This window comes from Leucopleurus acutus, assembly GCF_964270905.1.
Source record: "Leucopleurus acutus genome assembly, chromosome: 3".
NCBI classification, from domain to species: Eukaryota; Metazoa; Chordata; class Mammalia; order Artiodactyla; family Delphinidae; genus Leucopleurus; species Leucopleurus acutus.
In genome coordinates this window covers 175,606,542-175,617,309 of record NC_139145.1, presented here as the reverse complement: position 1 = coordinate 175,617,309, position 10,768 = coordinate 175,606,542, and the positions used below count along the sequence as shown (strand labels likewise).

At 65.4% G+C, this 10,768-nt stretch overlaps 1 protein-coding gene across 2 annotated transcripts in view; it reads right to left on the bottom strand.

Annotated features, from left to right (window-relative positions):
- Positions 1-2,936: 2,936 nt before the first annotated feature.
- SLC12A7 (solute carrier family 12 member 7) overlaps positions 2,937-10,768 on the bottom strand; it is a 42,159-nt gene continuing 34,327 nt past the window's right edge. Inside the window, exons 21-25 of one of the 2 annotated variants that reach the window (XR_014326136.1) lie at positions 10,513-10,620; positions 9,158-9,336; positions 5,514-5,647; positions 3,632-4,405; positions 2,937-3,600 (exon numbers count right to left, since the gene is read on the bottom strand). Coding sequence is in view for 1 of the 2 variants with exons in the window: in XM_082837427.1 (XP_082693553.1) it covers positions 4,314-4,405; positions 5,514-5,647; positions 9,158-9,336; positions 10,513-10,620 (513 nt within the window). In the remaining variant the exon portion in view is untranslated. Of the gene's footprint in view, positions 4,406-5,513; positions 5,648-9,157; positions 9,337-10,512; positions 10,621-10,768 lie in introns of both variants that reach the window. The other variant, XM_082837427.1, reaches the window with a different exon arrangement.

Below are 10,768 nucleotides of genomic sequence, written 5' to 3'. Positions count from 1 at the left end.
ACCTCAGGGCTCCGGGGGTCTCAGGAGCAGACGCAGGCCGGGCCCAGAGGCCAGCGGCCGGGTGTGGCCCCGCGCAGACGAGTCCACGTTCCATTCTGTTGTCGTGAACCCAGCTCCATGTCACCTGCCCCTCGGCACCAAATGTTGGCCCCGACCCCGGTCCCTTCGTCTGCGTGCAGAGCTCCTGCACCCGGTCCCCACATGAGGGGACTTGTAGTCCCAGCAGACCCATCCAGCCCTGCCACCGCCCACACCGCCCTCAGGCGGAGCTTGCTGGCCGGTCGGGAGTGTGGTGAGGCCTCAACTTCAGCCTGAGTCCAGACCCCGGTTTTAAGGACAAAATGTAACTGAAATGCCATTGAACGGACCAGAAGCTGAGTGTGTGTGTCTGCTGCCTGTGGATGCGTGGAGGAGAGAAGCCCACCCTCCCTGCCGCCAGTGCGGGTCCAGGACGGCTGAAAGGGACGGAGAAGCTGTTTGAGAGCAGCGACGAGAAAGATCACTTACGAGCACACAGAGGGCGCCGTGTGGCCGTGGACACATTAACTAAACGTCCACATGTGGAGAACAGCTTGTCCCTCGTGGACGCAGCGGCTTGACCTGGGGCGGGGCCCCGGGACCACATGCATCAGGGGAAGCAGATGCCCTCCTGGAAGAAAGGCTGTGAGACAGAGGTGGACGGGGTCAGCGGAGCTGTGTCCAGCCTGCTGCCCGCTGGGCCTGGGCGGGGGTGACGGGGAGGAGGCCCCAGCGCCGAGTCCACCAGGGAAGCCTCGTGGTGACTGGGCACGTACAGAGAGATGCCTTCTGTAACAGAAACAAAGAGCCTCGTTACTTATTTAAGAGTAGATTTGGCTACTGGACGATCCCCGAACTGGACCAACCCGAGTCTTACTTCCTAAGGAGGCCCTCCCGGAGAGTGTGTTGCCGGAGAAACCTGGCACGAGCGAAGGTCTTCGCGACACTAGGGGGCGTGGGCCCTCGGCTCGGCCACCCCACCTCCTGGTCCCCCGTCCGCGCGCCGGCCTCCCTCTTGCCCCCTTCCCGGGCCCGTGCTCTTGGCCGCTCCGCTCGTGCGTGCGGCCCCTGCTGGCCCCCGAGCCCGGGCGTCTCTTTCCTCGTGTTCCTCTGAGCACAGACACAACGTGGTCACTTATGTCTCTGCACCCGGGGCACCTGGTGTGGGACGTGGGAGGAGACCCTGGACCCCACTCCTGCTCCCAAGGCCACTCTCTGCCTCATTCCCTCACTTCTGCCCTCAACCCTCGTGCTTCTCTGCACCTGAGATGAGCCCCGCGCCCCGACCCCGCGGGCCGGGCCGGGCTCGCCTGTGCCTGCTGCCCGCGGGCCCCGTTTCCGTCTGCTCCTGGGGGACCCACAGCTTGTCCTGGGACCAGGCTCTTCACGAGGGAGCCCAGCGAGCATGGAGGGTGAGTGAGGGAGTGAGCGGGTGGATGAGTGAGTGGATGCCGCCCGCCACCACCAGACACAGGACGTCTGCTGCCCAGTCTGAGCCTGGAAGGATGGGGTGGGCGGTGCCCGCCACTGGCCATCGTCCAAGAAGTGGGACCCAGGGCCTCCCGTGGGCTCCGTGAGCCACACGCTCCCACCGTGCGTACGCCCACGGCACCTCTGTCAGGGTTGGGGTGGCTGGGAGTCGCTGCCCCGGGGGTGCCAACCAGGGACGAGCCGGCGCCCCCAGCTGCCTCTTCGCCCTCCGAAGCGCCTGGCGCCGAGTCTGGCGGGGCTGCACCCCCACGGCGACCCCAGGCGCTCCAGGCTGCGGGTCCACGTGCACCGCGGTGACGGCCTCGACCGCTCGGTGCTTCTGCACACTCGGCGACCAGCAGGTGGGAGACACCGCAGGGCGGCCGGGGTTAGAGCCGCTGCTGGCGTCCACGGCGAGGGGGCAGCACGAGGGGGGCCGCTGGGACGGAGCAGGGGTCGGACGTTGCCAGGGAAACCAGGGAGGCCCAGCCGCCAACACAGAGGTGGGGAGGCAGCCACCGGGGGCAGCGGCCGGGGAGGCTGAGGAGTCACCACCTTCTTAGAACATTTCTCTTCATCCTAAAGAGACGCCGTGCCCACCACGGGCCCCCAGTCTCCACCCCCGCCCCTGTGGCTGCACCGTCAGCCAGTCTGGCTCTGGCTCTGCCCACCCTGGACGTGTAACGGGAGCGTGACGGTCGTGCCCGGCCTGGACGTGTAACGGGAGCGTGACGGTCGTGCCCGCATCGTTCTCACAGCAGAACGTTCTCGAGGCTCAGCTGTACTGCAGCACTTCAGCCGTCTCAGGACTGAGCTACCTACCGTCACACGTGTGCACTGTGCTCGTCCACGTGCGTCGGCTGACAGGCACGTGGGCTGCTCTACAGCAGGGTGGTTGTGAGCGCTAGGAACCGGCGCTTCCACGTCTGCTCGGGCGTCCGTTCCTCCTGGCTTTTACGTCCAGGAGTGGAACTGCTGGGTCTCCTGGCTTCACACACGTAGGAGCTGCAACACTGTCCCCACAAGCAGCTTCTCTACGTACGGGCAACACTTGTCAGTCTTCCTTTCTTTGGTCACGCCTACACCCTCGCAGGCGGGAAGGGCTGTCTCGCCACGAGCCCGTGTCAGGACAGAGGGCCCCGGGTCACAGACTCTTTGCCGATTCCACCCTGACAGAAATTACAGGTGGAGTCGTGTCAGCCAGCAGCAGGATCTCACTGCTGTGCTGCACACCCAGCCGGCTGGGACGCGGGGCAGCTCCCCGTTGACAGTGGTTTGGTTTTTACTTCTTTCCGCCAATTCACCTGCTGACTCTTTCGCCATCTGAGTGTGCTTTGGCTGATAGACCTGAAATAAAGTCCTCCAAGAAGAGAGGGGGAGGGGAGCACCTCCAAACGTTTAATTTCTACGCTGAGCGAGTCGCGGGAGATCCTTCAACATACTCAGGTTTTATACAATTTTATTCTTCTACTAACAAAATCATACAAAGGACCTAAAAAAGGAAAACGTGAAATCAACTTTAAAATGGCTGCAGTTACGGTTACACAGTTGACAGTGTGGAAAGGATGCCCCGTGTAGACGGACACAGCAGGAAGCAGGTGGAGGGCGCGGGCACCTCCGTTCCACGGGAGCCGGGGTCATGTGACTTAGGAGAGGGACTGGCAGGCCCCTCCCCAGATGCGCGAGGGGTCTGGAGGCCTAACTCGGCACTGACCCAAGACCGCCCCACTCCCCAGCCCAGCTGTGGCATTTGGCACACGCTGTGGCCGCCGAACGCTGCCCAGCCACCCCTCAGAAGCGTCTGGAAGCACATGCCTAGCCCGTGCTTGACCTGAAATCCATGCACCAGGCCGATTCCCCTGGGAGCCCACGGAAGCCAGAGAAGGCCAACGGCTGGTCTGTTTGGAGCCCCTTTCACAGAAGCTATCTCCTTAGGGTCAACTTTTATCACTCAGACTCCCCCAGGTGTTTAAATAAATAAATAAGCCATGGGGAAGTGAGGCACGAATTACTGCGACAATATACAATGGACGTGATCACGTGCGTAAAGTGCAAACAGTCCAGGATCATTGGAAGGTATCGTGTCAGTGCCCCCGATGTCGCTGGGTCCACCTGTCAGTGCCCTCAGTGTGGCTGGGACCACCTGTCAGCGCCCTAAACACAGCTGGGACCACGTCGGTGCCGGTGGGAGGGGACACACAGGCTCAGCTGACAGCCGGGTGCTGCAGCTGCTGACGTCACAGTCCTCCCACAGCTGCAGCCTCGTCCCCTTTCTCCAGCGTGAAGTGTGGAAGCTGAGATCACAGGCAGGCGCACGTCAGATGCTACAGTGTGTGGCGCTCCCAGCCCCGAAGGCTCCCCCTCTTTGTCTGCAGGTTCCCGGAGCATAAACGCAGGCAGACACCCAGCTGGGAAGCGCCGGGGCCTGAGCCCGGGCCCCTGAGGAGCCTGCACGGAGCCCCAGCTGCCGACGCTCAACCTCAGTCTGTGCGGCTTCTCGCGGGTCGGGGGGATCTGAGTGAACGTAACTGCACGACGGCCCGAAGATCCAACCCAGGGAAATCGATTCTAGAATCCAAGGGGCTTCCCAGCTCCTCTGTCACCACGAGACGGCCAGCCACGTCCCAGGTCACGGCCAGCCTCGCCGGGGCGGGGGGGAAGGGGGGCACGAGGGCTTCGCGCCTCCCCTCGGCCGCGAGGAAACCCTGAGCCACGTGCCGGCTCTTGGCCTGGACAGGAGAGCCCCCGGGGGCATCAGGTGCTGGTCCGCGAGCATCGCAGCGCCATCCGCACACCGCCGGGCACATCCCCGGTGCGGCCGAACGTTAGGAGTAGATGGTGACCACCTCCCGGCCGCTGCCCCTGACCAGGAGGACCCTGTTCAGCCCCTCAGTCAGGACCTCGAGGAACTCCATGTCTGGGGGCACCGAATTAAGGACAAAGCCAACCCAACCAGGGGCTGAAGGGTGAACGGGGCACCTTCACCACCCAGGAGCCCCCGGCCAGTTAGGCCTTGGCTGGAGAGAGAGGCGAGGACGGGACCGGGAAGGCCGGGACCCAGGGCTTTCGGGGGAGGAGACGGCCAGTGTGAGGGAACGAGGGGCACTGACCCTGCCAAGGAGGGGCCTGTCCACCCCCAAGACCCTGGATAGGCCGGGGAGTCCTGGTTACCACGAGGCACAGACCCGTGAAGCGTGTGGTCAGCCTGAGGCTCAGAACCCGGGACCAGGCTGCGTGCCTCCTCCCACCTCGTCCTGCCCCCGGGGGACCGACCTGTGACCCCGAGGCCAGGATGACAGCCTCGCGCCCCGCGGCTGACCCACGAGGGCTCCACCCGCCAGGGGGCTTCAGGGCATCCGGTGCCGGGAAGGGCTTGGGGGTGGAGCCACGGCTCTGCCACGTCCTGGAGACGGGCAGGAAGGGACCCGGCCGGGCGGGAGCTCAGAGCCCGGCGCCGACGAGGACCCAGAGCCGGAGCTGCAGCAGGAAGGATCGGGGTCGGCCATGCGGTGACTCCCCGCCGGGTCGGTCTCTGAGCCCACGTGCTCCTCACACACCACCCTGATCCAGGGGCCACTGTGATCCTCGTGGAGGCCCCGGAAGGCCCCCTCCTCAGCCACGTGGCCACACTGCCCCTCGGCCCCACTGCTCACGCCCGAGGCGATCAGGGGAGACTCCTGGGGCTCCCCCGCCCAGCTGCCCTGGGGTCCCAGCAGCTCAAACGTGGGACGGAGAAGCACACTCGCCCGCTGGCTCGCGGCCCCCTGCTGGCCACGAGGGGCCCAGGCAGCCGGCAGGAGCCGCCCGCTCGCAGCCTCTGCGTGCGCCTGCCCACGGCCCTGCGGGCGGCCCGGGGCAAAGCGGCTCTGGTCTGGGCCACCTGGGCTGGCCGCCCCGCCCGACGTCGAGGGCCCTGCGGCTCCTGACCCCTGGCCCGGGTGTCCCCGCTGAGCAGGAGAGGAGGGGGTGTCACCCTGCTGCGGCAGCGGTGCCCCGACGTGGGGACGGCGCCCGGGAAAGGATACAGTTCTCGTCCCCCTGCCGGTTTCTGGGGGGGCCCGGCATGTTCAGCAGGACCAGCTGGGCATCCTGGGACTTGTCAAGGACGACGCCGTTGAGCTTCACGGCCGTGTGCATCCTCCGCACGTTGGACTGGTCCCTGTGGGAGGAGGACGGTCACTCGGCACCTCCAGCCGCGGTCCTGGGTGCCGGGCTCAGGCCCCACCCTGCCCGCTCCACTTCCGTCAGGAAGGGCGGGTGAAAACAGATCAGACCCGCCACCCGGAGCACCCCCGGCACGGCGATTGCACGCGGAGGCCAAGATGACAGCCGGGCACGTCAGCTTCTGCTCCCCAAGCACCGCCCCTCGGGCGGGAGCAGCCCCTTCGACGGCACAGCGTGCACCTCCAGGTCACGGAGTGTCTCCCGTTGAGACCCTGCCCTGCAGCTGAGCCTGCCCTAAACGCTGCCCCTCGCTGCTTCCGACGCAGAGGGTGAGCGAGGAAGGGCCCAGCCCTCCGCCCGCTCTGGAGGCCCCAGGCCTGGAACAGAGCCAGAGGCGCTGGCTGAGTGTGTCCGCCACGAGGCCCAGCCCGGCTCCGTCCACCCGGCCGACGGCTGAAAGACGAGAGCCCCCGCCCTGGGAGACCCGGACCCTGTGCCCGCTGCTCACTGCCTGCCCGGTGCCCACACTCCTTGAGGCGGGCGGGGCATCCACTGCGCACCGGTGGTTCTCAAAGCGTCCCGGGCAACCAGGTCTGGCAGCGGCCCCCAAAGCAGGATCCCCAGGGAAGCAAGACTGGGGACACCAGGTGCTCAGGCACCTGCGTGCTTGTCCTCCCCCCTCCCCAGGTCCCTCCCCAGTGAGCTGGGTTCCGAGAAGCAGGGGGCAGACGCCCCGGCTGGGAAGACCCGCCTCACTGCACCAGCACCCCGCCTGCGCTGGGCGCTCCAGCACCACCGCCAACTCTGGGGCCGCACACAGGATACGTAGCTCAAAGGCCACCCGTGCCTCAGACATAAGAGGGACGGGCGGATGGGCAGACACACAGACAGAGGCCGCCACACAAGGGGTCAGGGAAAGGCCCCCAGGATGCATTCCAGGCCACACCCTTTGATCAACCCAACCCTTAAGCTAAATAAACCCAATTACAGCCTCCAATCACCAGGAGGGAAACAGGGAGACGGAGCCTTGCTGTCCTCTCTCCAATTTTATCTGGTAAAATTACAGCTTAGGAACCGTGAATCAGGTGCCAGGATGGACCACAATTACCAGTGCGTTTGGGGACAAGGCGATCCCGGGAATGCGTATGTAACACTGAAGGGCCTCTCAGGGTTAACAGTCTGAAAACGCTTATAATCTTAAAATCAGGAGTTTGGGTCTGGACAGACCCGCAGCTCCAAGATGACAGGCCCTGTGGAGGCGAGAGAGGCGTGGACGTGGGGCGGGGCAGCCCGTGTGTCCAGGAAGTTAACGGAAACCTGCACTGCCTCCACAACCGGCCACGAGGCCACCAAATGGAAGCACGTGGCCATGTGCTGAGCCTGGAGAGGGGCTTCCCACACAGGGTCCTCTGAGGCTGGGAACTGCGGCTCGGGCGGGGGCCGCCCGGGGCGGAGGAAGGCTCCGTGGGGGCAAAGGTGGAAATCCAGACCCTTGGCTCCAGACGGAGACACGGAGGAGGCTGGCGAAAGAGAGAGAGACGCCCACACGCCCGGGGGCCAGCGAACCCGCTGCAGGGCGCCCACCGTGGGGAGCTTTAGTTGGGCGTGTGCCACTTGTGGGCCGACCTCCAACCTTCCGGGAGCCCCTCCAGCCCACCCCGAGGAGAAGCCAGACGGGAGTGGGGTTCCGTCTGCCGCTCGCACCCTGCGGACCCCCGGCAGGCGCACGCGGGGCACGGGCCCACGGCTCACCGCGCCTTCTGGGGGGGACACGCACTCCTGTGTCCACGGGTTTGTTTTTGTCTTTTTAATTAGGAGGCTTTACTCGTGGGGCACTTCAAGGTCGTGAAAACACGGCAGGAAGGGCAGGACTCGGCCCAGCGTTGCCCGACTCATCTGCACGTTTTGCTCCCTCAGGGTGTGATGCACTCGGGTTTCGGGGCTGGAACAGGAAGTGCACCCCAAGTCCCGAGGCTCCACGGAGCACGCTGGCCGGGCTCCCACGGGAGGGACAGCAAGTCGGAAAATCATGGGGGAACAAGGGGTGGACAGATGCACAGACAGACAGCAACCCCAGGCGGGCCCTGGAGGCCTGGCCCTAAGCCTTCAGGGGCCGGCCACGCAGAGGTTCATCCACATCCCTTCCCACGAGACTAAAGGTAGCAGCTTCCTATGGGGCAAAGAGGCACCCGGTGCTGGGCAGACAGGAGGAAACGCCGTCCCGGACGAGCTGAGATGAGGTCCGAACCCCCAGCCCCAAGGGATGTGGGTGAACGACAGCTACCAGCTACAGGCACAGCACACGCTCTGCTCCGCTGCAGAGCTGCTCGGGCCAACCTCCCTCCAACCTCAGTCCTCACGTGCTGCCCAGAGAGGGATTTGGGGGGCGCCCTGAGCCGCTCCAAACAGAGTGAGCAAACTAAACAGGCGAGCGCCACCTGCACACGGACATGCGCACGTGGCCCAGGCACATATACACGGACACGCACACACGGGCCAGACGCATATACAAGGACGTGCACACACACCCGGACACATACACGTGGCCCAGGCACATATACGTGAACACGCACACACACAGACATGCGCACACGGCCGAGGCACACATACACGGACACGCGTACACACCTGCTGAGCACACATACCGGGACGTGCGTGCACACACAGAACGTGGCACACACATGTACACGGGCACACACACAGGGCCGAGCACGTATGCATGGACACGTGCACACACACTGGGACGTGCGCACACATGTACTCACGGGCACACCCACACATGGGGCCCTGCACACACACAGGGCTGTGCACACACTCGGACATGCACACACGGTTCACAGGGGCTGTGCGTGCAGCGCATGCCAAGGCAACCACGTCTACGAGGTCCCGCGTAAAGGGAGTGACTTACAGGCTTCCCCATTCTCTACATGGAAGAAAAAACAGAGAGCACGTTACTTTAAGCGGAAACACGACACGCGCTTTGAACCGCTACTCGGCTCATCCCCGCTGCCCCTCTCATCTGACTGTGGCCCTCCTCAAGCACACTGACCCCTCGGGCCCCCTCGGGCCCCCCAGGCCCTGCCGATGACTCAGGGCTCCAGGGCTCTGCTCCGCCACCGAAGACCCGGGAGATACTGTCCTAGTCTCCCACTCGGGACCCCTCCCCAGGTCCAGCCACGCCACCGACTGGCACCTGTGCCAGCCCTGGGGGCCCTCAGCTCAACAGCACAGCCAAGAGCCGAGGAGGGGGACGGGCCCCGGCCCGACGGGCAGCCTGGACGTCACCGTGGGGGTTCAGGCCTGACCCCTAGGTGCTGGGACACCCAACAGGAACACTGACGGTGGCACCGCCGCCAACCCGCCACCCGTGTCCCCGCTGACTGGCGCTGGAAGGAGGCTGCGGCCTGGGGCCGGCTCGGCCTCTCCGAGGCTGGATGTGCCTGCCGCTCCTCGCGGAGGCAAAGGGGCCCCTCGTGGCTGCGGGCTGCTGCAGGTGGACACTCACGGCTTCAGGCTGAAGAGGTCCTTGAACCCAGACACGCTGGTGTCCTTGTTCCGGTACTTCTCGGCGACCAGCTTCTCCTTCGTCCAGGTCATCTGCACCTTGTCCAGCGTGCACGGGGCCTGGGTCCTGGCGGCCACGGCAGAGTGGGAGGTGGTGTTCCTGTCGTGGATTAGCTGAGCCTGGAGGGAGAGCAGGACAGTGACCAGCCTTGCCGCGACGGCAGGAGCCCAGCCCGGGGGAGGGCGCGTGCACGGGGAGAGGAGCCGGCCAGCCCCGGGCCCCAGAGCACAGCCGACGGGGCCTGGGGACGTCTGGACCGGCCCTCCCAGGCCCCTCCTCCTGGGCTTCCAGACCAAACCCATCGTTACACTTCTGTCTCCTGTCCCAGCTCTGAAAGCCCCTGAGAAAGGACCTCTTCAGACGTGCTGACGGGAGATGTTGACATGCACGTCTCCGCACTGCACGTAGCCCCGCCCCCCGCACACACAGGCTCTGCCTCGACCTGCTCATCCATCGATCCATCTGTCCATTCATCCGTCTGTCCAACCATCCTTCCCCTCACCCACCCACCCATCTATCCGTCCATCCTTCCACCCACCCACCCACCCATCCATCCATCCTTCCCCTCACCCACCCATCCGTCCATCCTTCCATCCATCCATCCTTCCCCTCACCCGTTCACCCCCCCCTCACTCGTCAACAGCAAAGGGGCTGTCAGGGAGCCCACATCCTTGGGGTGGGGCTGTGAGCGCCATGGAGTCTGGGGAAAGGGAGGTGCAGGGGGAAGGAGCTCCCATGTCACACGACATGCCCGGGAGCTGTATGCAAAGATGGCACTGACGACAGCTAGGAGCCGGAGGCCTGTGGGGGTGAGGGGTCAGGGCCCCCAGGAAACCGCAGCTGCCTGTGTGGCGAGGGCGAAGGTCACTCAGGCAGGGACAGGGTCGGGCCGTGCAAGGCCGCGGGGACACGTGAGCCGGGACAAGGCTGGGAGGGGTGTAACGAGTTGGTGGCTGCTGGTTTGAGGATGGAGGAACAGGAGGACGCGGCCGGTCGGGATATGATGTAAGAGAGGCGGGGCCGTGCACGAGCAGGACGGCCGGGCAGACACGGGCCCTGACCCTGGAGGCCTGTGAGGGCGTGACCTCGAGCCACGTGGCGAGGGGAGGTGGGAGCAGAAGCCGCGCCACCAGCTGTTCGCAAAACCAGGTGTGGGGACAAAAGCTCGAGGAGGCCTCAGGGACGCTGTCCTGACAGTCACACGGGGTCCGGGAAAGGACAGGCCAGTGCGGCAGCGGGGGACACAGCCCACGCTGTCCAGGGGCCCAGCAGCACCCCCGTGTGGCCCCACGCACCTCCCGCTCCTGTTCCGTCTTGGACAGCTGCATCTGCTTCAGCATCTGCGACCTCTGCTCCATCACCAGCGTCCGCTCGTAGGTGAAGGCCGAGATGTCGTTCTCCACCTACAGGTTCCGAGGCACGGAAGCAGACGCGAGCACAGACCGATCACCACTCACCCCCCGTCCCCCAGCGAGCGTGCTGCGGGCCTGGGGGCCCCCGGGCCGCCCTCTGTGGCTCACAGCCCCGGCCCCGGCGTCCCCACCCCTACGT